The 20,521-nt window shown below is 41.0% G+C and overlaps 2 protein-coding genes across 4 annotated transcripts; one reads left to right on the forward strand and one right to left on the reverse strand.

The window, feature by feature from the left end:
- Positions 1-744: 744 nt before the first annotated feature.
- On the forward strand, positions 745-7,512 carry trib3 (tribbles pseudokinase 3). Of its 3 annotated transcripts, XM_019254943.2 has the most exons (5): positions 745-1,135; positions 1,263-1,378; positions 3,925-4,197; positions 4,317-4,609; positions 5,842-7,512. In XM_019254943.2, exons 3-5 carry the CDS (start codon positions 3,925-3,927, stop codon positions 6,332-6,334), a joined length of 1,059 nt encoding a protein of 352 aa, XP_019110488.1. In that variant the 5' UTR covers positions 745-1,135; positions 1,263-1,378; the 3' UTR covers positions 6,335-7,512. The 3 variants fall into 3 exon arrangements, with proteins under 3 accessions (XP_019110488.1, XP_027134962.1, XP_027134963.1); XM_027279161.1 differs by having other exon boundaries at positions 745-1,378; XM_027279162.1 differs by lacking the exon at positions 1,263-1,378.
- Positions 6,823-19,796, reverse strand: atrip (ATR interacting protein). The gene is made up of 17 exons (XM_010729535.3): positions 19,488-19,796; positions 17,890-18,206; positions 17,058-17,140; positions 16,203-16,373; positions 16,001-16,113; positions 15,559-15,806; positions 14,746-14,851; positions 14,317-14,481; positions 13,653-13,911; positions 12,872-12,925; positions 12,506-12,669; positions 10,973-11,109; positions 10,707-10,798; positions 10,505-10,591; positions 10,316-10,394; positions 9,995-10,216; positions 6,823-8,954 (listed from the first exon to the last, which is right to left on the reverse strand). The coding sequence occupies exons 2-17, from the start codon at positions 18,203-18,205 to the stop codon at positions 8,881-8,883; spliced, it is 2,370 nt and encodes a 789-aa protein (XP_010727837.2). The 5' UTR covers position 18,206; positions 19,488-19,796; the 3' UTR covers positions 6,823-8,880.
- Between the last annotated feature and the right edge of the window lie 725 nt (positions 19,797-20,521).

The raw sequence follows: 20,521 nt of genomic DNA on the forward strand, positions 1-20,521 counted from the left end.
TGTGTACAAGACAAATATTTCTGTGAAATGATGCAACATATATCTGTATACTTGACAGAAAGGTGTATATAGTGTATAAAACTTAATTTTATTTATTTATTTTTTACTCATGAGTAATTTCTTATCCACCTTGTGTATATGGGCTGATGCAACATTTCCCCAGTGCAGGATCATTAAAGTCTATCTTATTTTATGAACAACAATAACAGCTGTAGACAGAATAAAACATAGTGAAATGGTGCAAAAGTAGTACAAAGGATGCTAAAATAAATATGGTTAATGTAGCAGGTAGCTTTATGTAAATGAAGTCGGTGGATATGACAGTATATACAGTATGAACAGCATGAGTAGATTTTAGTTTTACTTTCATTTCTACTCCACTGCGACACTACAATTCAGAAGGAAATCCTTCTACTCCACTACATTTATTAGCAAATGTAATTAATAAAAATGTATAATAAATGATGACGTATCTTAAAGTTAAGATAAAACTTGATACACTGTAAGCTAAATAAATGTTTCACTCTGTACAGTGGGTACTTTTGGTTTGAATGCAGGACTTTTACCTGTAACTTGTATTTTTTTTACATTATAGTACTGGTACTTTTATCAAGTACACGAGCTGAGTGTTTTTAAAAACACGTATCGAAACTGTTTGTCTGTTTTCTGACGAATGATCTGCTCCGGATTGCAACATCGCGGCTCCGCCCCCCGCTCGATGACGACACCGCGGGAGGAAACAACGTAACCAAACAGACCCTGAGTCAGTCAGTCAGACCGAGTCCTCCTCACACAGTCCGGCTGAAAGTTCTGGAGACGAGCGTGGGTCAGAGCAGACCGAAGTCCGGAGGGTCAGACTGGATCTAAAACTCAACACCGAAACACGGAGATTACAGAACTTTAAAGTCGGACAGGAGGACTGAAGGACCCGGCTTGACTCGGTCTGACTCGGCTTTGTTCGCTTCAGCTCCGGATATTTAAAAAAAAGAAAAGTTTCATTTTTATTTTTTAACTAAAAGTTTCTGTTTGTTTTTAAGTTAAATTGAATTTTCACCGTCGGTTTCATTCAAACTGAAGAAGAAGCTCACGAACAGCTGACTGACGACAGGTTGCGCAACCGACACGACAACAATAGGTACACAAAGACGTCATCACCGGCTCCAGTCCTCCCAGTATCAGACCTGCTGGGTCCAGTCGGACTTTTAAAGAAAACCTTTTTTTTTTTTTTTTTTACGTCTTCATAACTTCTCCTCCACCTTCAGACAGACAGACAGACATCACCAACTCTACTCTGACTCTACTGGGTTTCTATTGAGTCTATTGGATCTACTGGTTTCCTGTTGAGCTGCATCCGGACCTGTTTGTCTAAAACCACGAGGTAAGAAACTGATCTCAGAGCAGAGGTGGAGGAATAACTAAATATATTAAAGGTCGTTCATTCAGTGTTAATGTTAGTATTATGAGTAAAATGTACTGGGTGTACTCGTTATGTTTCTGTATTGAATTACTTTTACTGGTGTAGCGTGTAAACAGCTTCGTTGTCCAAGTGGAGCTCATTTTAACTACCACATATAATTTATAGTAGTTTCATCTTCTGTGTTCATCATCTATGTTTTTTGTGTTAAATCTGCAGCTGTCAGTGGAGTAAAAGTTCAATATTTACCTCTGAAATGTGATGATATGAACAACTACATCTAAATTGTTGTTACTGCACTTTAGTGTTTGGTTGTTTTACCAAAGTGAGAGGAGTTTGTGATTAAAAAAGAACAACTTAAAGCATCACAGTTCATTCTTGACCTTTAATACAGCCCCAAACTCAACTTACAGTACTAGCTTCTTCTGGTATTTTCACCCATATCACATGGTCTTCATCAGCTGCCCAGCTGTCATGGAGATGGGTCTGTTAGCATTTGAGCTCAGAAGTTTGAATGTTTTTTATGCTTATTGAAGTAAAATTGCGTGAAAGTTCTGGAAAAAAAAGTCAGTAAGTGGGATGTGAGCTGGGATCATTCAATTAAAAATGAAGACTGAACTGTGATGACTATTAACTTTTATGAATGATCGACTCCATGGCAACTGAGCAAACTCCATCCACAGTTTAAAAGCACCAGGAAAACAGTAAGTGGGCCTTTACAGGGCTTCACATGATTTAAAATACAGTTACAAGAATGAACAGATGACTGACCAGAAGCTATGCAAATATTATTACTATTATTAGTTATTCTGCTGTCAAATGCATTAAAACTGAATTACTAACGTTCACTGCAACAGGAGCACTGTGAACACAGGAGATGAGCATAAAGACTCATTCACGGCAATATATAAAAAGTAAAACGTAAACAGGGCCTCTCAACTTCTTACTGACATATCAGTAATCCATCCTTGTTTGCAAGATAAAAGAAAAAGATGAAAATAGAAGCAGAGAAAATATAGTGAATGTAAAAAAAAAAGTCAAAACATGGAAGATTTGGACGATCTAAAGCAGGTGAAGCTTGTGTATAAAGGCGAGTTTCAATGCTTAAACAGTCAATTAATCAACAACAATTTTGACATTTGGTTGGTTGTTTATGTAATTAGTTTGACTGATTCCAGGTTTATTAATGTGAACATTTGCTGGCTTTCTTTGTCTTCTATCACTGGAAACTAAATATATGTGTTTTCCACTGTTAGATATTTGAAGGCTTGGACATTTTTTAACATTATTAAATAATAATTGTTGGTCTCGCAACTCTTGTATGTTTTAGGATGAGTTTGGAAAGATATCAGAGAGCTGATGTACGATGAAAGTCTGGGTGTGATTTTTAGTCTGATGTCTTGATTGTGAAACTGCAGCTGATGGAGGAAGACAGCTGAGGAGATGAGCCATCAAACAGCACACGTGCATTGTGTGTGTGTGTGTGTGAGAGACAGAGAGAGTGTGTGTCAGGGGATGACGTTGTCTTGGTGACGCTGTGACTCAGGGTGTTTCACCAGAGTGAAAGCAGCATTGGCCAACAGCAGGTTTCCACACAGCGTCACCACAGCAACCGCGGGCACAGAAAGCTCAGAAAACACATACGCACACACTCTCACTGCGTGTGTGTGTGTGTGGTAGGTGTTGACTGTATTTAAAGCCTGTTTAAACTATAAACTGTTGTGCTCTGATGCAACGATCTGAAAGCTGAGGCGTCTGTCAGCTTACAGGAAATTGCATCATGAAGCCTATAGACACGTTAACAGTGTAACATGTGAGCGGCAGAGACACAGAACACAGCGAGATGTGATACTAATATAACTCTTCTCACTGTGTGTGAAAATAATACAAAATACTTAAGTTGGAGGGAGGATGCTCAGTGGCGGTGTCACCAGCAGAGGGCACTGCAGTGAAGGAACAAAACCAAGGGTGTAACTAAAAGTTTGTCCAGTCAGACTGAAAATAAATCACCTGACCTGAGTTTATACTGAAACTGAAACTCATGAATTAGGCACACTGATATCTGCAGACAGCTGCAATCTATGTTTTTGTAACAATGCATGAATTGTTTAGCAGTCCAGCCACAACTTTACTGTTTTTGTTCACCCTCATAGCTCTCATAGCGTCATTTTCTGTTTTTACAATAAAAGCACCATACTCTACCTGCTCAGCACCAAACAGCAGACAGATGAGCTGGAGGACATTGAGCTTGACAAAGAAGTAGAAATGCTACATATCTAACATGCTGTGACTTGCTTGCTCAGGCCTGATATGATAACTACATCGCAGCTGTCATTTCATAAGCTACTCCAGTCTCAAACGGGAATAGTAAAAGATTATTAAAATTCAAGGAAACTACAGAGCAGCTTTGATCCTGTCACATGACATAATGTCTGATTTTAAACACTTCCTGCAGCTGCTTCTCAGTAACACCAAAGTTTTGAGCATTAACCCGATGATGTCACTTACAGATGAACATGGGCGTGACTACAGCCAGGTCTCAGCTGTGTCTGAAGAGGCTATTGGACGAGCCCCAGGACAATTTACCCAAATGTAAAGTACCCCGTCTGAGCCCGCAGCCTCCTGCCACCGGCCTTTCACCCTGCCTCTTGCCCAGCAGCCCTGCCCCTAAGCCCAACCAATCCCCATCCAAAGTCGGAAAGTACCTCCTGTTTGAGCGCATCGAGGGGGAGGAGACCTACAGGGCCGAGCACTCACTCACAAAGCAGCAATACACCTGCCAGGTAAAGCCACCAGTACTCCTGATACTGCAAAAAAATACATGCATACAAACAATGCAGTTTTGCATAGCAACCTGTTACCATGTTACCCTAACCGTTCCTCCTGGTTGCCGTGGTTACAGGTGCTCCCTCTGCGTGGTTACCAGGAGCGTTTGGCTGCCTATACCCGGATCGGCCGCCATGACAACATCTGCCCCCTGCTGGACGTGGTGATCGAGCAGGGCAGCGTGTACGTCTTCCTGCCCGGTCACCATGGTGACATGCACGCATACTTGCGGAGCAGGAAGCGTCTCGGCGAGGAGGAAGCAGGACATCTGTTCGCTCAGATGCTGAACGCCGTGATGCACTGTCATCAGCATGGAGTCGTCCTCAGAGACCTGAAGCTCCGCAAGTTCGTCTTCACTGACAAATACAGGTCAGACTGACAAGTACTCTGATGTAATACTACTAATACTGCACACTACACGCACTAGTACTGTAGTACTGATAATACTACTGTTGCTGCATACTACATCTACATACAGGCTGATGATACTACTGACACTGCTAAAAAACTACTACTTATAAATACTGATGCCGGTTACACTATTACTTATATATTAATAAGTTCTACTTATACTGCATAACATACTGCTAATACTACAATATAATATAAAATAGTACTCATACTACCAATAATACTTCTGATACTTCTAAAAATGACACAACTGACAAATAACACCAAAAATACTGTCTTAATACTGCTATTTACATCAGTAGTAATAGTACCTAATACCTTAAAAATGTTTTTATAACAGGTTATTTATGTGTAAAGTCGATGTATATGTTTCTAGTTGATGTTCTGAGTCATTGTAATACAGTTTAAGACAGGTTTGGTAGAATAGAAGAAGAATAAATAAGGGAAATTCTTTTTTCACAACTTTTTTACATCCATATGCCTGAAATACACCCACACACGCATAAAGGGCTCAAAGACATGAACATGCAATTGGTGAGTGATAGGCAGCCATGTAGTGCCGCACTGGGCGCAGTTAGGGATTTGGTATTTTGCTAAAGGGCACCTCAACAGTGCCCAGGAGGTGAACTGGCACCTCTCCAGCTACCAGTCCACTCTCCATACTTTTATGATCCATGCTGGACTTGAACCGGCCACACTCCGGGTCCCATGCCAAGTCCCCGTGGACTGAGCTACTGGCAATGCCATAGGGCAGTTTTGAGTGCACATAAGCACAGAAAAAGATGGTCAGTGGAGTCAGCTGAGTTATGGATCGATCATTTTTGACCGTAAAGTAGAAAATCATGTCTGGTTGAGATTTGATTAATTTGGAATTTTTTTTATGAGGCTGTAGGTTGTTACAATTTAAATGAATCATTACTTGAGTTTATCTTCCTCTTTGCATCATGATTACATCGGGTTTTCACAAGAAGACTGAATTAGGTTTATGGACACAACTGAAAATTAGATGCACTCTGCAGATTAGGTGGCCAAGGAACTTGGAGCTTGTGCTAAAACAGACACTACAATAGTAGTAGTGATGATCAATAGTATCAGTGTTATAGATAAAAACAAAAGAATTACTACTTCTAATACATCTTAATACTACTATGACTATTTCATCAAAACATTTTGTGGTTTTCTTTCTGCAGGACGCGCCTCGCCCTCCTTGGCCTCAACGACTGCGTCCTCCTACACGGCAACCATGTCGATGACTCTCTGACGGACAGACACGGCTGTCCCGCCTATGTCAGCCCCGAGCTGCTGACCAGTGGGAAAGGATCTTACTCTGGCCGTGCTGCAGACATCTGGAGCCTGGGCGTGTCTCTGTACACTATGCTGATTGGACGATACCCGTTTCAGGACACACAGCCTGCCGCGCTGTTCGCCAAAATCCGCCGCGGCACATTCAGCCTGCCTGATTGGCTGTCACCGCAAGCCAAGTGTCTGATTGGCTGCATGCTGAGGAAGTCGCCTGCAGAGAGGCTGGAGGCGTCTGAGCTGCTGATGCACCCGTGGCTGACCAATCCCTGCACGCCACATCAGGACATACACAAGACGCATCACAGCTCACCAAAAACACAACAGCATAAACACAAGGACGATGACCAGGTGGTGCCAACATGGACAGAAAAAAAACAGTAACACACACAGTCAGACCTCTATACTTGTGAGGACCCACAGCCATCCCATAGCCCCATAATTTCAACCGTTAGCAACACTAACCTGAACTTTAATCTAAACCCAAGTCCAAACCATCAAACGGCCTCTGAAGACCGGTGTCCTCACTCCTACAGCCAAAAACTCAACCTGGTCCTCACAAAGATAGATACAGAAGACAGTCTGATCCTGGATTACTTGACCCGACCCTCAGGTGCCTTCGTCTTGGTGTAGCTGTGATCAAATGCAAGCCCCACTTCCTTGAAAAGGGGAAGGTCTGAACCTGCTCCTCGTCTTCCACAAACAATAACAGATTCAACAGTTCCACCAGCACCTGAGAATGAATGGTGTGTTCAGGTGCTAGAAAGTGCAGTATTTCCCAGTTCCCTTGACTAATTACTGACATCCATCGTCTGCTTACACAATAATTTCTCAATTTGTTATTGATGAAGATGCCTGAACACATCATTGTTTTTGTTTGTCTGTTTTTTTTATTTGACTTGGGAGTCTAAAATGGGACTTTATCTCAGTGTTTACACTTCCTAGAATTATATGATGAGGATCGGCCAGTTTTATTGTTTTGTTGCAGAAATAATCAGAGACGACGAGAAGAAAGTGGCTGGCAATCTGCTTCACTAACTGATCACAGTTTAATGGAAGCTGAGAGCCGCCATGATGGCTAAAAATATATTTCAGGCCTGTTATCTCAGGAGCAAGACTTCATTTGCTATTTTTATTATATTGTTTTTGTGGTTCTCATTAAACCAGTTCAGAAATAACAGTTTACTCATTATTCATCAAACTTAGCCTGGATAACAAACATGTTCATCACTGTGATAATAAAAACATGCAAGCAGGCCGGATCAACCATCATCCCAAAGTAAATCTGTGATCATGAGAAAACTATTTCTGATGTCTCAACATAATTAAATCTCAGGATGAAGGACTCGATCTGAGCACCATGTGTTGAATCATAATATGAAAATAAGGAAGTCTTAATCTTGAGATCCCTGGCACTTGAGTCATTTTATGTTCCCTTCGACCGAAGCTGACCGATCACCGCCCAACAGACCTGGAGCCAGCCATTAGGATGCCTTCTTCTGAATGTGTTATTCAGAGCTCAGTTACAGATGGAGAATAAATAAATAAAAATGTTTCACAAACTTTCTGGATTGAACAGTTTTTTTTTTTTTAAACCTTCATCATCAACAGTACAAATACAGTCAGTATAAAACCTGATCTGCACAACCTGAGTATTTTTCTTGTTCACGGAGTCCTGTAGTAAACTTCATCAGCTGACTACAGTGTGTATCTCATTCTGTATGTTAACATGCCTGTAGACAGGCAACAGTTGGCTAACAAGGTATTTTATCACTGGAAAAGGAAAATCTTCACCGTTTTGACCTGGCAGTGCAGCAGACATACAAAGTACTGCAAGACAGTTCACAAAGGAAATAAATAAATCATTAAATGCACCATTTAGTTAGTTCTATAATTTCACTGCATCTAACAGTAATTCGTTTTATCAATGAAATGCTGCAACACGTTTAATTAAATCACAAAATTCACGTTCAACTGACTTAACTACATTAGTCAGTACAAAATACGTCCCTATTAACAATTCAACGTTCTACTTTAACATTTTACTTCATGGACACTTTAATCTCAAGACATACTGTAGTACAGAAGCAGCACAATAAAATAAGGAAACACACACAAAGTAAGCAGCTGAGGTGAGGTCATCAGAGTAAATGAAATGATCTAAAGTGACGTTACGTTTTACTCCAGTCAATGATAGTTGTCATCATTAAGTGCAACAAAAACCGGAGACATCAGTGGCAGATGCCTCTTGGACAAGCAGAAGTGTGATGTGCCCACAGTCCGAGACAAAACCAAAGTGTAAAAGTGAGTATCTGTCGTTGTCTGGGGTGTCTACCGGACTGTTTCTTCACTGGAGCCAGTAATTTCCTCAAGTGTCTGCTGGTTGCCGGGCAACTGCTCAGAGGCAAGAAGCAGCCTGACACAAAAGCCTCATTAAACAGCAGATGGATGTTTGTATGCAGATTAAAACACACAAGATACAAAATGTAAATCAGAGAACTGCTTGTAGGTGGATTTTGTAACTGCTGCACAGAGCCAGGCTGGCGGTTTCCCACGGTTTCCCTTTGTGCTAAGCTAACAGACTGCTTGCTTTATCTGTAACTGACAGATATAAGAGTGGTACTGACTTTCTTTAAACCTGGATTTAATGTCAGACAATTATTTTGACAAATTCTTGAAGACTTACAGACCTTCACATTTAGGTCCCTTCTGTTCTTAGTTTCTTTTTCTTGCTCAGTTATCAAGAAAAAGGGAATAATCAACATACAGAACAGTTTGTAGTCTGTCGTCCACTTCATCACAGAAAGGTTTGACAGAAAACAGAGTCTCTGTTCTGTCCTCGTCTCAGTCTGAAATATCCAATCAACAGTCAGGAAATCGTCCCTCATGTCTGCTCATTGGTCACTGGCGGAGACAGTGACAGCAGCCAATCAGGAGACAGTATCAGTGTCCATGTCGTCTGTGTCATCGCCCTCCGAGCGGCAGATCTCCTCCAACGCCAGCTCTGACAGACAGGAAACAGGAAAACATGAGTCTGACAGCACAAACCAATGAGTGACGTCACAGCAGTTTCGTCCAATATTTATTATACAGTCTATGGTTTTAGTCAATAGAATCTGCATCAGGGCTGACTGTAGTTTAAGTTTGGATATTCTGAACAGATCTGATCAGAATTAATAAATTATCATAAAAAAAGATGAGTGTAGAGCCACAGCTGCCATCCTCAGTCAAATAAATAAATAAATAAATAAATAAATAAATATTTATTAGCTGCCGTGTTCAGGTGTGAATATATAAACAAACAAACAAAGGGATGGGGATCATATTATAAATGAAGACTAGACATTTGCATCTTCACATATTTAAGTGGAGAGAGTGCAACTGTAAGACTCCTAAAATGTGAAATGAGTGGCACTGCTGATCATTTGTACCTTTAATGTTGCTGATGAGCTTTTTCAAGTCCATTTATGGTGTGTTTGTGTGTGTGTTTGAGATAACTGGTCCTAAACATGTTAAATGTGTTTGGTGGAAACTAACTGAAAATAAGTAGAAAGCATCTGCCGGTGTCTTTTCTTCAGAAACAGGCTATGGACCGAAATCATCTGTCAGTTAAGACTCACCTGTCACAGAACATCATGATGAAGAGCTCAAACAGCCTGAACAGGCTAAAATATCCTAACTGCTAGTGATCCTGACTTTTTCTAGAGCCTGTGAGAGGAGAGGTTATCGACAAACGAGCTCCACAAATGTGGGATTTATGCATTGGGTTATATTTATGTATAAGGATTTGGTTGAAGTTCACACTTGAAGTTTGATACCACTGATCTGAGAAAACACTTTCATCTTTTCAAATGTCTGAGCATTGGGGTGGTGTTTGGCTCAGTTAGTAGAGCGGCCGTCTGATGTGCGAAGGCTCAGTCCTTGCTGCGGAGGCAGCCTGTCTATCCTGTCACTCTTCAGCTATCTATCAAAATGAAAAAATTATCTACAAAAAAAAAAAAAAAGTCTGAGTATCGTTGCAGTTTTTGATGTTTGAGCGCATACCTTCGCTCTCGCTCAGCTCGGGGATTTTCTTCAGTGTGTCTCGTACAGCAGGGATCACCTGGTCGTACATGTGCAGCAGTGGCCTGCAGCTCTCCGAAAAGCTGCTGTGATGCAACAGCAGCCAGTGCAGCAGCAGCAGACACTCCCTGAGCAGAGATGTCGCCGCACCACGCCACCATGGTAACGAGAGGGTGGGGCACTGCCATGGGGGCGGGGCCAGGCCTGAAGTTAAAAACACAACAAAACAACTTTGAGAGGTAATTGATGATTTGAGAGGTGTCCTGGACAGTTTTAGGGACAGAGCGGTGTTTTAAATCTGACCTGTTGAGTCCATCGGTCCATGAGAATCACGTAGATCCAACCACTGACGGTGGAAAACTATGACCACTGTCTGAACCAACTGAGAGGGAGAGAGAGAGAGAGAGAGATCATAGGTTTGTGTAGAAAGTTGCAGCGCAAAGTTTAGTGTCACTATATAAAGAGAGAGAACAGAAGGTCAGGGAGTTTAACCTCAGTGTGACAATGACAGGTGCTGTGCTGCCTGGTGGTCCAGCTCTCTGCTCTCTGACTGATCAGTCTGCTCAGCAAACGAACCACCTGACAACAAAAAAAACACACAAACACACAAAAGACAGAGTTGTTGAGTTTCAGAACAGGTAGAAACACTTGTTGAAAAGACGCTGAAGATGTGCAGTTATTCTGTATGTGTTACCTGCAGGTCCAGCTGAATCCAGTCAGTGTGTGTTGCCTGATTGGCTGTTCTGTTTCTGATGAACTGGAACAACTTCAGGAAAACACACGGGTCTAAAGAAATCAAACACTACTGTCAATGCATGTGGAAAGGAAACTTAATAAAATTAATATTTGAACCAAAAAAAAAAGATAAATGGTTCCTTGGTGTATAAATGTAATTATGGTATATTATATAATAGTGGAGTCACTGCAGTGACAGTGCTGTAGCCGAGGGCGAAGCCTCACCGTGCTGAGAACAAAGCTGCTGAGCCAGTTTCTGGTGATCGGACATGTACGTGAGGACAGACACACACTCTGAAACTGTCTGCAACCTGCTGTCTGCTGACAAACACACACACACCATCGGCAACACATACTGCAACCTGAGAGAGATAGAAAGAGAAAAGTGACCACATGTCACATGACTCATTGGGTGTTACTCATGTTGGTGAATCTGCATCATGAAAAGTCATACTGCATTGTTGCTAGTGGCAGTTTGTCTTTGCTCTGTGAGCACAAGAACAGAAAACACTTTATAACACATACTGGAGAAAAGCTTGGAAAAAAAGCACCATCTCAGTTTACTTGCTTAGTTTTGCTCAATTCTTAGATGCCTTTGGGATTATGATTGTATTATTTGAGCCCATAGTCACCAATTGAGCCAAAGTAGCCAAATATTGCTGTTTGACATAACTTTGACTACAAATACATAAAAAAAAGGGTCTGTGCTGTCCCTCTCTCCGTTTCTGTATTGATGAAAGTGTAATGTCTTTACCAAATCATACACATTTAGGCACTTATGTGATCTCCTTTTGATAACTAATGTCATATTTTTTCACTGAGTCCCCCCTGAAAAAGTTTGAAGCCCCCCTGTGGAGGCCAGCCTCTGGTCTACAGTTATTATTCACAGAAGTGGTGAGATTTTTTACACAAACCGCACTGATCGTGTACAGAGTCACCTCTGTGCTCTGTTACCAATTTATTTTTAGACCATTTCCAGGAACTTCTACAAGTGATTTTCATCTTCATCACTGCAGTGACTGTAAATCACTGCAGGCAGTTTACAGTCAGATATTACATAACCAATGAAAGTCATAAACCCATACACAGTCCCTGCTCAGCCACTCCTCAAACTCCAGTATTCCCCTCTAGGTGAGTGTTGCATCATACAAGCGTGTGTGTGTGTGTGTGTGTCTTTGCTTTGCCATTGGAAGATCCAAAAAAAGAAAACAGTGTGCGGCAGTGTGCTAAAGGGTGAGGTTTCTTAACACGTCACTGCTTCCCACAGCTCCCACAAACAAAACAAACATTGGCCTTTTGTTGGTATCGGTATGAAAACTTGGCAAACTTGTGAATTTATAATCTTCTGCACAGTCTCTGTTCAGCTTCTTTTATAAAAATCATCCTCAACTGTATTATTTGTGCCTTCGTCCTGACTTTGAGTAAAAGAATAAATGTCTTTCTTGTGGTTCCTTTCAGACAGAATGATTGTCGTGTTAACCACAGGCAGGATTTTTATGATACATCTCAATATTCACATGTTACGACGTTCAATAAAGTATTCAAACAAATGAATGTTCATCCACTGAGGTTTTTGGACTTTACTGAACAAAACGCTTATTTGCAAAACTCTGTTGTCACATATGATCATATCTTTTAACTATGGATCATATTTCCATTAAAATCTGGTGAACTTGAAATTATATAGAGGGGCTGTGACCTTTGACCTCGTGGCTGCTGATGGTGCTGTCAGGGAATTGTGAGAGTGTGTGTGTGTACCTGTCAGAGTGTGTTTGTGGCGTCCTCTCAATTAGGACACATAGGGTCTTCATTGCATTGAGAACAAGCTCCTCCCTCTGTGAGCCGCCTTCACACAGCCGCAGTACTGACTGCAGCAAGGCATTCTGGGAGCACAGACCCACATCTACAGCAGAGTGCTCGGCCTAGGACCAGAGGGAGAGAGGGAGGAGGAAAATGTTTAGTTCACTCAAAAATCTATCCAGGAGGGTTAAGCTGAAGAAATGACAAATATTATGTTCATCGTGTTATTCTGATCAGACTGTTATATGAGCGAGGAGGGAAAGTTTATAAACTAATACATATAGTACAATAAAGTCTAAAGTGTAAGTGTGTTTCTGTTTGTACCTTCTTGTCTGCGACTCTGCTCTGACTCTCCTTTGACAACACAGCCTCCACCACCTGGGAATCAGACAGACATCACGAACAGGACATTGGCAGAAGCAGCTAATAAGAAAGAAAAGTGACCAAAGAGTAAAAGAGCAAAAGTAAATTTGGGACGGACTTTTAGTTGTTGGAGGGAGCTTGGTGAAATTAAAAGCTGAAATCCTCGAATTACCAGACAACCTGTTCTACTACTTGAGCCACAGCTGCCTATCTGTACTTTTTGTGGTGGGAAGTTGAGAAGATGTGGAAACTACTGTCTAGTGTATATTCTGGATGTTCCAGAGGGAGAAGCAGTAGGTGCAATTTTAAAGAATTTTTAAACAAAGTAATTTAACTTTTTTGTTGGGGATCGTTAAATATGTTGGAGAACAGGTGAACTTTGATTCCTGGAAATCCTCCAGTTTGTAAAATTCTGATATTCATCACATTTTGCAGCCCTGCACTTCCAAATGGCACTTTACAGCTGAGTTTGTTTTTTTTTCGTTTGGTATTTTGTTGACTTGAAGAGAGGCCTGATAGAGGGAATGTCATTGCTGTGTCTTGAAAGCACCAGTGGGATTAGGCTGACCTTTGTGGTCGCACATCACACTCTCTCACATCTTTATTTAGAAATATGCATTACTCTTAGCCACACTAGCCGTGTGCTTTTAGTGATAGCAATGTCTGGCTGTCAGTGATGGCACAGAACATGACACGCCTCTGATCATTACAGGTGTCTACAGTATTACTGTTGTGTCATTACCTCATCACTGTGGGCTAGAACCAGGTAGAGAAGCCTCAGAGCAGCCAAACCAGTGTCCTCCACACTGAAACCAGTTAAACCAGCCTCCTCCAGTCTCCCTAGACCAGTAGCGGGAGCAGCAGGGCCTGCTGGGAACGAGCTGGCAGCAGTAGAGTTTGAACCACCAGCAGAGGTGGAGCAGAGTGAGTCCAGAGCCTGACAGAGACGAGACAGGTGAAGGTCCAACAGAGGGAGGAGGAGGACAGCTCCGGGACATGACCTGCACACAAAAGATGAATGTTTGAATGTCTGTATTAGTGGTTCTTAAAGTAAAAGGTTGTTGTAGTCAATGATTTGGATTTTCTTCAGTTTTTATGTATATGAAAATATTTTGTTCACGCCTTATGGACTTCAATGTGCAAGGTGATGTATCAGTGAAAACGCAGCCTACATGGATTGGAAGTAAATCTTTGACGATTATGTACATTAACACGTGGCAGCCTCATTGTGGTGTTTTGCCATAGGATAATTTCGGTGCTGCTATTACACCATTTGGCCACAAGAGAGCGCTGCTGTCTACAGAACTGTTCAGCTTTAACTGTTTTGTTGTTCAGTGAGCAGCAGAGAAGCGGCAGATCGTAGAGGATCAGCAGAGCCTCTGGAGTGTCTCAGTCCGTCAGTCTACCTTTTATTTTTGCTGGTCGCTGCAGCTTCTGGTCGGCTCTGACTCAGCATGTTGAGTCCAGTTATAGCCAGACTCTGGATTGGACTCGGAGCAGCTCTGGGAGCTCCACCTTCACTCCCACTGACTGCAGCATTAGAGTGGATGAGAAGACCTGCTGACAGCCCGCTGAACACAAACACTTCATCAGTTCACATCAGTTCCTGCTTGAGTTTCAGTGGTTATTACCATTAGGAAACATTTTTACTCACATTACTTCCATGATAACCATTATTATGTATTACATTTTATATTCTTATTACTATCATTTTATTTTGAACTGAACAAATTATAGGAGCTCACAGAAATACACAAACTGATTGTATGGTTTTATGTGGTTTCAGGACACTACATTATCGTCACATTGTCATAGTGACAGTTCGAGCTGTTTACCTGGATGTCAGGTGGATGTCAGTCAGACTCATCGACAGCAGGTGAGAGAGGCCGAGGCTGCTGGGAGACAAAGGCTGCTGCAGCAACAAACCCAGCAGGACGTTACCTGAAGGGCGACACATCAAACTTGTGAAAGACAAAAAGAAAAAGTCCTAGTTTACGGTCAACCTCCAAAAACAGGGACCTACATTTCCCATAATGCAAGTGGACAGTGTTATAACTCAGGTTTTCTGTCAAATATTTGAAGTCTAACTTAAAATAACCCTTATGACATCACTGTAACATCATTAGTGACATTTCCTCAGAGCTGACAAAGCTCCTCCAGTCGACAACAACATTAAACAACTGTTTCACCGGCTGTGCAGTATTTTAACAGTAATTTAATCTCCGCTGCTGTCAGAGGGGTTATATCACCAGATCTATTTATGTACAAACACTCAGGTGTGATGTTAAGATGCTCTAAAATCTCTCTGAACTGTTTTGTAACGTCTCGAACACGTTTTTTATTTATGTAGATTAAGAAGAGAAGTTCTGATTCAACATATGTTCTGTTTGTTTGATAAACTGATCCAGTATCAGTGCCTGATTACAGATATCACTGCAGAGTAGTGCTAAACCTCACAGGTGCTCTTCTGTGATGAGCAGAACAGTTTTCTTACTCATCAGTGTATCAAGGATGCATTTAAGTTCTGTTAATATCTGAATATTCATACTAAGGTATTTATGTTTTGCTAAACCTGTCAGTTGTCATGTTGCAGGTGTTTTATTTGTCATATTATCTTTCTAAAAAAGCAGCACTGCAGACTGACTTACCTCGGTGCTGCAGGTGTGCAGGTCTGACGGACAGGAAGGGGTCCAGGCGAGACGCCTCCAGTTTGTCACTAGATCTGCTGCTGGACGACCCTCTGTCTCCACCATCTCTCCGTGTCTTCACCGGCGTCATTCTAGGTGGGACGCTGGCCCCAAACATCTCCTTGGTGATGAAACCATTTCCTGTTGGAGAGGATGAGCTGCTGCCACTCCCATGATTCAACTGGGCAAGACTGCTCAGCACTTTAGGACTAAGAGGAGAAAATATCAGACATTTAGTTTAGTTTTTGTTCTAGTTTCAGAAACTGTGACTGATCCTGAAGGTCTTGTTTTGTCAAACCAAAAGTTCAAAACTGAAAAATATTCAGTTTATGAAGATATAAAACTATGAAAAACATCATAAAACATGTAAACGAGTATCAAAGCTGTAATATTTATAACTGACCTGTTTCTAGTCAGTGGAGAGGCCACCTTGTTTTTGTCTGAACTGTGCAGCTTGGTCTTCATCTCATTGATTTCTGCTTCTTTAAACTGCAGCTCTGACTGCAAAGACTGAACCTGAATACAGAAAATGTTTGTTAATGCGTTATTCAGAGGATCATATATAAATATGTACATATGTGTGTGTGTGTGTTTCAGCTCCTCACCTTTCTGTTGAGCTCCTTCTCCCTGTCACTCTGCTCTTTCTGTTTCTGCGTATCCACCAGGATCTGGTTCTGTCTCTGTGCCTCCTTCTCCTGCTGGGCTGCTTTCAGAGAGTCCCTCAGCACCCGGATCTCCCCACTCTTCAACACAATCTCATCCTCCACCTCCTTCAACTAATAACATACATATTCACAAAGACATATTTATCCATTTTTAATTAATACAAGTCGCTCTTTAATTAGCATATCTCTACATCTGGGTATCAAACCTCAACACCTTTTAGATCAAGAGTGAAATGTCAAACACGGTCTAATGAAAGCTTACATGAACTGAAGGGTGACGTCATTCGTTTGATTAAAACTTCTTAACAAACTAATCATTACAAACTTTTTTAGGTGTGAACATCATATAGTTTCCATCAAGAGCTAGGACTATCTGATGCCAAACATACTGTATATGATAATGTCAAACAATGTGGAATAAGATCATTTTAAAAACTTTAAAGCTAAAGAGGAAATGAAAGAAAAACTCTGTTAAGGGGTTAACATGGCAGGTGCATAATTTAGTAATATACTGTATGTGTGTAAACATAGCCAAAAGCCACAACAGATGTTACAAAGTCACCCTAGAGTATAAAATGGGTTATATTTTTTGCATTAAAATAAATCAGCAGTGTGCAGAGCAATTTTAAATATGGAAAATGATAGTGTCAATAAAGATATACTGACAAAAAAATTTGAATTTCCCAAATCACTGATCACAAGAAACCTTTGAAATGTATTCATGCAAGAATCTCATGTGCAAATGCAAATAAATGCTATTAACGTTAGTAGAAGTGAGAAACCGCTGAGTCTCACCTTCCTCTTCAGCTCTGCATGCTGAGCCTCCAGCACACTGTACGAGTCTTCTCTGTCCGTCCTGGGCTGCTGCTGCCTGTTACCTGAACGCACAAGACAACACAACACAACTTCAACACAAAAACGTTACTGTATTCACCGCTTCCCCTCCAGTTTGATATCTGCCTATTAAAAAGAACACCACAATGATTCTGCAGGTTATTAACACACTATGTCCATTTACTGTGACAACACAGAGAGACTGAGCAGACAAACTGATTTACAAACTCACCAGAACTTTTTCTTATTGTTCTGCAAACTTTCCTCTCACATCCACACCTCTACATTTATAGATTTATACGACTAACACTTTCATTCAAGGTGTTACTCCAACCAAGTACAGACACTTATTCACCATTTTCATGAAGACAATCTTGTCAGGTCTTTTTTATTTTATTTCTTAGATTAGTTTTATATAGATTATCATTCATTAAAAACTGTATTTCTTCATGTAAATGTATCATTTTTATCCTGCTTTAAAAAAGGAAATATTTGTGTTTGTTCACTGTATCCCTGACAGGACACAACACTGTTTTCTGTGCCAAAATCCAAAGACAAATAGACTTTGTACCAGATGAGCTGCTGTACTTTTTGTAATGTGATAAGAGAAATTTAACGGGATCAGATGAGATGGAATTCACACTTACAATTATTTGGACAGACAATTGTGTTTTCACACTGATTGTTTAAAATGGCACATTTGAAGACACGATTTTCACTGCAACAGTAACATTACTTTGACAAACAATAGCTTCCTAAACACTGACTGTGGCGAAAGTTGCTCTGAACTCACCGAAAGGCTCTCTGCTTGGTATCCCAGCATTCTCTCTGTTGAACCCAAACGTGTTGTCTCTGCTCTGATTGTTTGTGGTTCTGCTCAGAGATTTGCTCTGCCATGCAGATGAAAAAGACCCACGGCCCAGCTCTGTTGGTTTGGACCCAGACCCAGACGAAGCAGCTGAGGTAATGGCCTGTGAGGCGATGATGTCAATCTCATCCAAGTCGTCCTGAGTGAAGTCTTCATCATCTCCAAACGGGTCATCAAAGGCCATCGCCGTCGGTACATCCTGATTGAGGCCTCGGAGGCGCTTGGTGGGGGGACAGTTCATGCTATGGAGGAAAGAGGCACGTCAACATGCTACAAACAAATTTAGTCTACAGTTTTGTTGATGAAGCATCAGGGCTTGTATCAATGAAACATTTCAGAGTACAAAGTTCAGAGTACAGTTCACTTCCAGCTAGTTTTCCATCAATTTGCTTGTCTTCTTAGGAAAAGGGAATGTTCATAAATGTTTTGAACCCTTTCCACATTATTATAGTGATCTTCGGGGGTATCCTTAGCTAGTGGGAGAAACTAAAGTCGGTATGAAATTTGTGAAAAACATGAAAGGCCCTATCTAAAACTTGTGGTTTGTCCGTTCTGGGCTACTGTAGAAACATGGCAGACTCCGTAGAAGAGGACCTGCTCCCTCTGTAGATGTAAAAGGCCCTTTCTAAAAAGGTACCAAACCCATAACAATTCTTATTTTCAGGTGATTATACACTAAAGAAATCAGACTTATGACTAGTATATTCAATGATTAGCCAATAAATTCCCCCTAAATCTTAAATATTGGACCTTTTAGTGAACTACTTTAAAAGAAAGCAGCTTAGTCCCACTTTCTAGATGACGGACTCATAAAGTCAAATAATTTCAGACCCCTTTTTGGTATGTTGGTGTTACTACTTCTACTGGTGCTGATCCATCACTAGCTCGCTTCAAGCCTCTGCAAGTTGGGGTTTCATAAAAATGAACTGAAACTGGTGGTTACAATATTAACACTGATCCTTCATCATGTCAGACTTTACAACACCTGCACCACCTAAACATGTCGTAGTCTCCTGTTCATGTCTCATTACAATTTGTAATATTACTTATATTATGGTCACTACTCTTGCAATAATATTATTATTTGTATCATGGTCACTTTGTTTGCAATATTTCTTACACTATGGTCACTTTACATTACAATACTCTTTTTATATATTGTGCCACTTTTATCCTCAGTACTTGTTTGAAAGGTTATAGATATTTCTGTCAGTTTATTTATTTTTTTTTTTTGCCTTTTCTACTTTTTTCTAACTCTGTAGTGTACGCTACACTTTCCTCTGCTGCTGTAACAAGTACATTTCCCCATGGTGGGATGAATAAAGTATATCTAATCTAACTGTGAGTTAGTAAATGCGCAGTAGGAGTGAAAACATGTTGCATGTATGTTTAAAGAGGCAGCTACAGCGTTGATGTGCTCCGGCTGTGTTCAGGTCAAAGTGACTGTGAGCTGTTTGTTCTCACTCAAATAAAACTATCAGTCCATTTATGAGTTAACGAGCTGTCTTACGTTACTAACTCACCTTGTCTCCTGCTCCTGTTAGCTGTTAGCTCTACAGACAACTAGCTGTGACTCCAAAGGTAAGTTAGCCTTGCTGAGCTAACAACCAGCATTTAAATGTCGGTTAACACGTCATGAAAACGACATTAGAGGTGTCCGATAATGGCGTTCATTCACACGGGGATACAGCACTGAAATGACCGGTGAAATTGGTTAAAACGGTAACGCACAGCTAAACAACATGACGCTAAAAGTTATCATCAAGTGTGTCATTCAGCCCGACCCGCTCCTGTGCCGCTCCTGGACTGACCAATCACAGCGCTACTCTGGCAGACTGACCAATCACAGCGCTACTCTGGCAGACTGACCAATCAGGGGCGCCCATGCGCTGACGGGTCGCTGTACAGGTCCCTGTTTGAGACAAACGATACAAACGCACAAATAGTTATAGTGTAGGTCCACATTTTGGGAAATGTTTTCTTAGAGTTAGACTATAAAAATGATATTAAGAAGCATTCTTCTATGCTGTACAGATTGTGCATCCCTTTCCCGCTGATTATCATTATTGTTATTATTGTAAGGTGCTTACATAGCAAAAAACATCATTATGATATCCTTACAAACAAATAAAACATACAATAAACATTAATAAACATACGATAGGACCAATGCTTTTAGTTTGTGTGGTAAATATGAAGCCACAGTCAGCAGCTGACTTACCTAGAGCAGTACTGAACTGGACACAGTGAGAATCAGCTTGTCTGGCCACAAGGCCATGCTGTATACAGACATATGGCACATCCACCTCCCAAGTCTTCTACCTATCATACTGGGATAGAGGGTCGTATTGGAGGGTAGAGTTAATCCACTTGGATGGGTGTTGCATCAAAAAACATTGTCAATGAAGCGGATAAATCTGCACACCAAATGGCTTCTATAGCACAAGGCTCCTCCTTAGACTTCTAAACATTTTGACCTGATAACGATTTAAAAGCATGCCATGTGTCAGCCATGACGGATGAATGCATGAACTTGAAGTTGTCCTACACCACAAAA

Source organism: Larimichthys crocea, chromosome VI (assembly GCF_000972845.2).
Source record: "Larimichthys crocea isolate SSNF chromosome VI, L_crocea_2.0, whole genome shotgun sequence".
Lineage (NCBI taxonomy): Eukaryota > Metazoa > Chordata > Actinopteri > Sciaenidae > Larimichthys > Larimichthys crocea.

Coding starts and splice junctions, on each gene's coding strand:
- trib3 (XM_027279161.1), top strand. CDS start 3,925: ATGAACATGGGCGTGACTACAGCCAGGTCTCAGCTGTGTCTGAAGAGG. Junction 4,198..4,316: donor AGCAGCAATACACCTGCCAG/GTAAAGCCACCA, acceptor CCGTGGTTACAG/GTGCTCCCTCTGCGTGGTTA. Junction 4,610..5,841: donor GTCTTCACTGACAAATACAG/GTCAGACTGACA, acceptor TTCTTTCTGCAG/GACGCGCCTCGCCCTCCTTG.
- atrip (XM_010729535.3), bottom strand. CDS start 18,205: ATGAACTGTCCCCCCACCAAGCGCCTCCGAGGCCTCAATCAGGATGTA. Junction 16,374..17,057: donor ATGCAGAGCTGAAGAGGAAG/GTGAGACTCAGC, acceptor GTATGTTATTAG/TTGAAGGAGGTGGAGGATGA. Junction 14,852..15,558: donor TGCACACCTGCAGCACCGAG/GTAAGTCAGTCT, acceptor GTCGCCCTTCAG/GTAACGTCCTGCTGGGTTTG.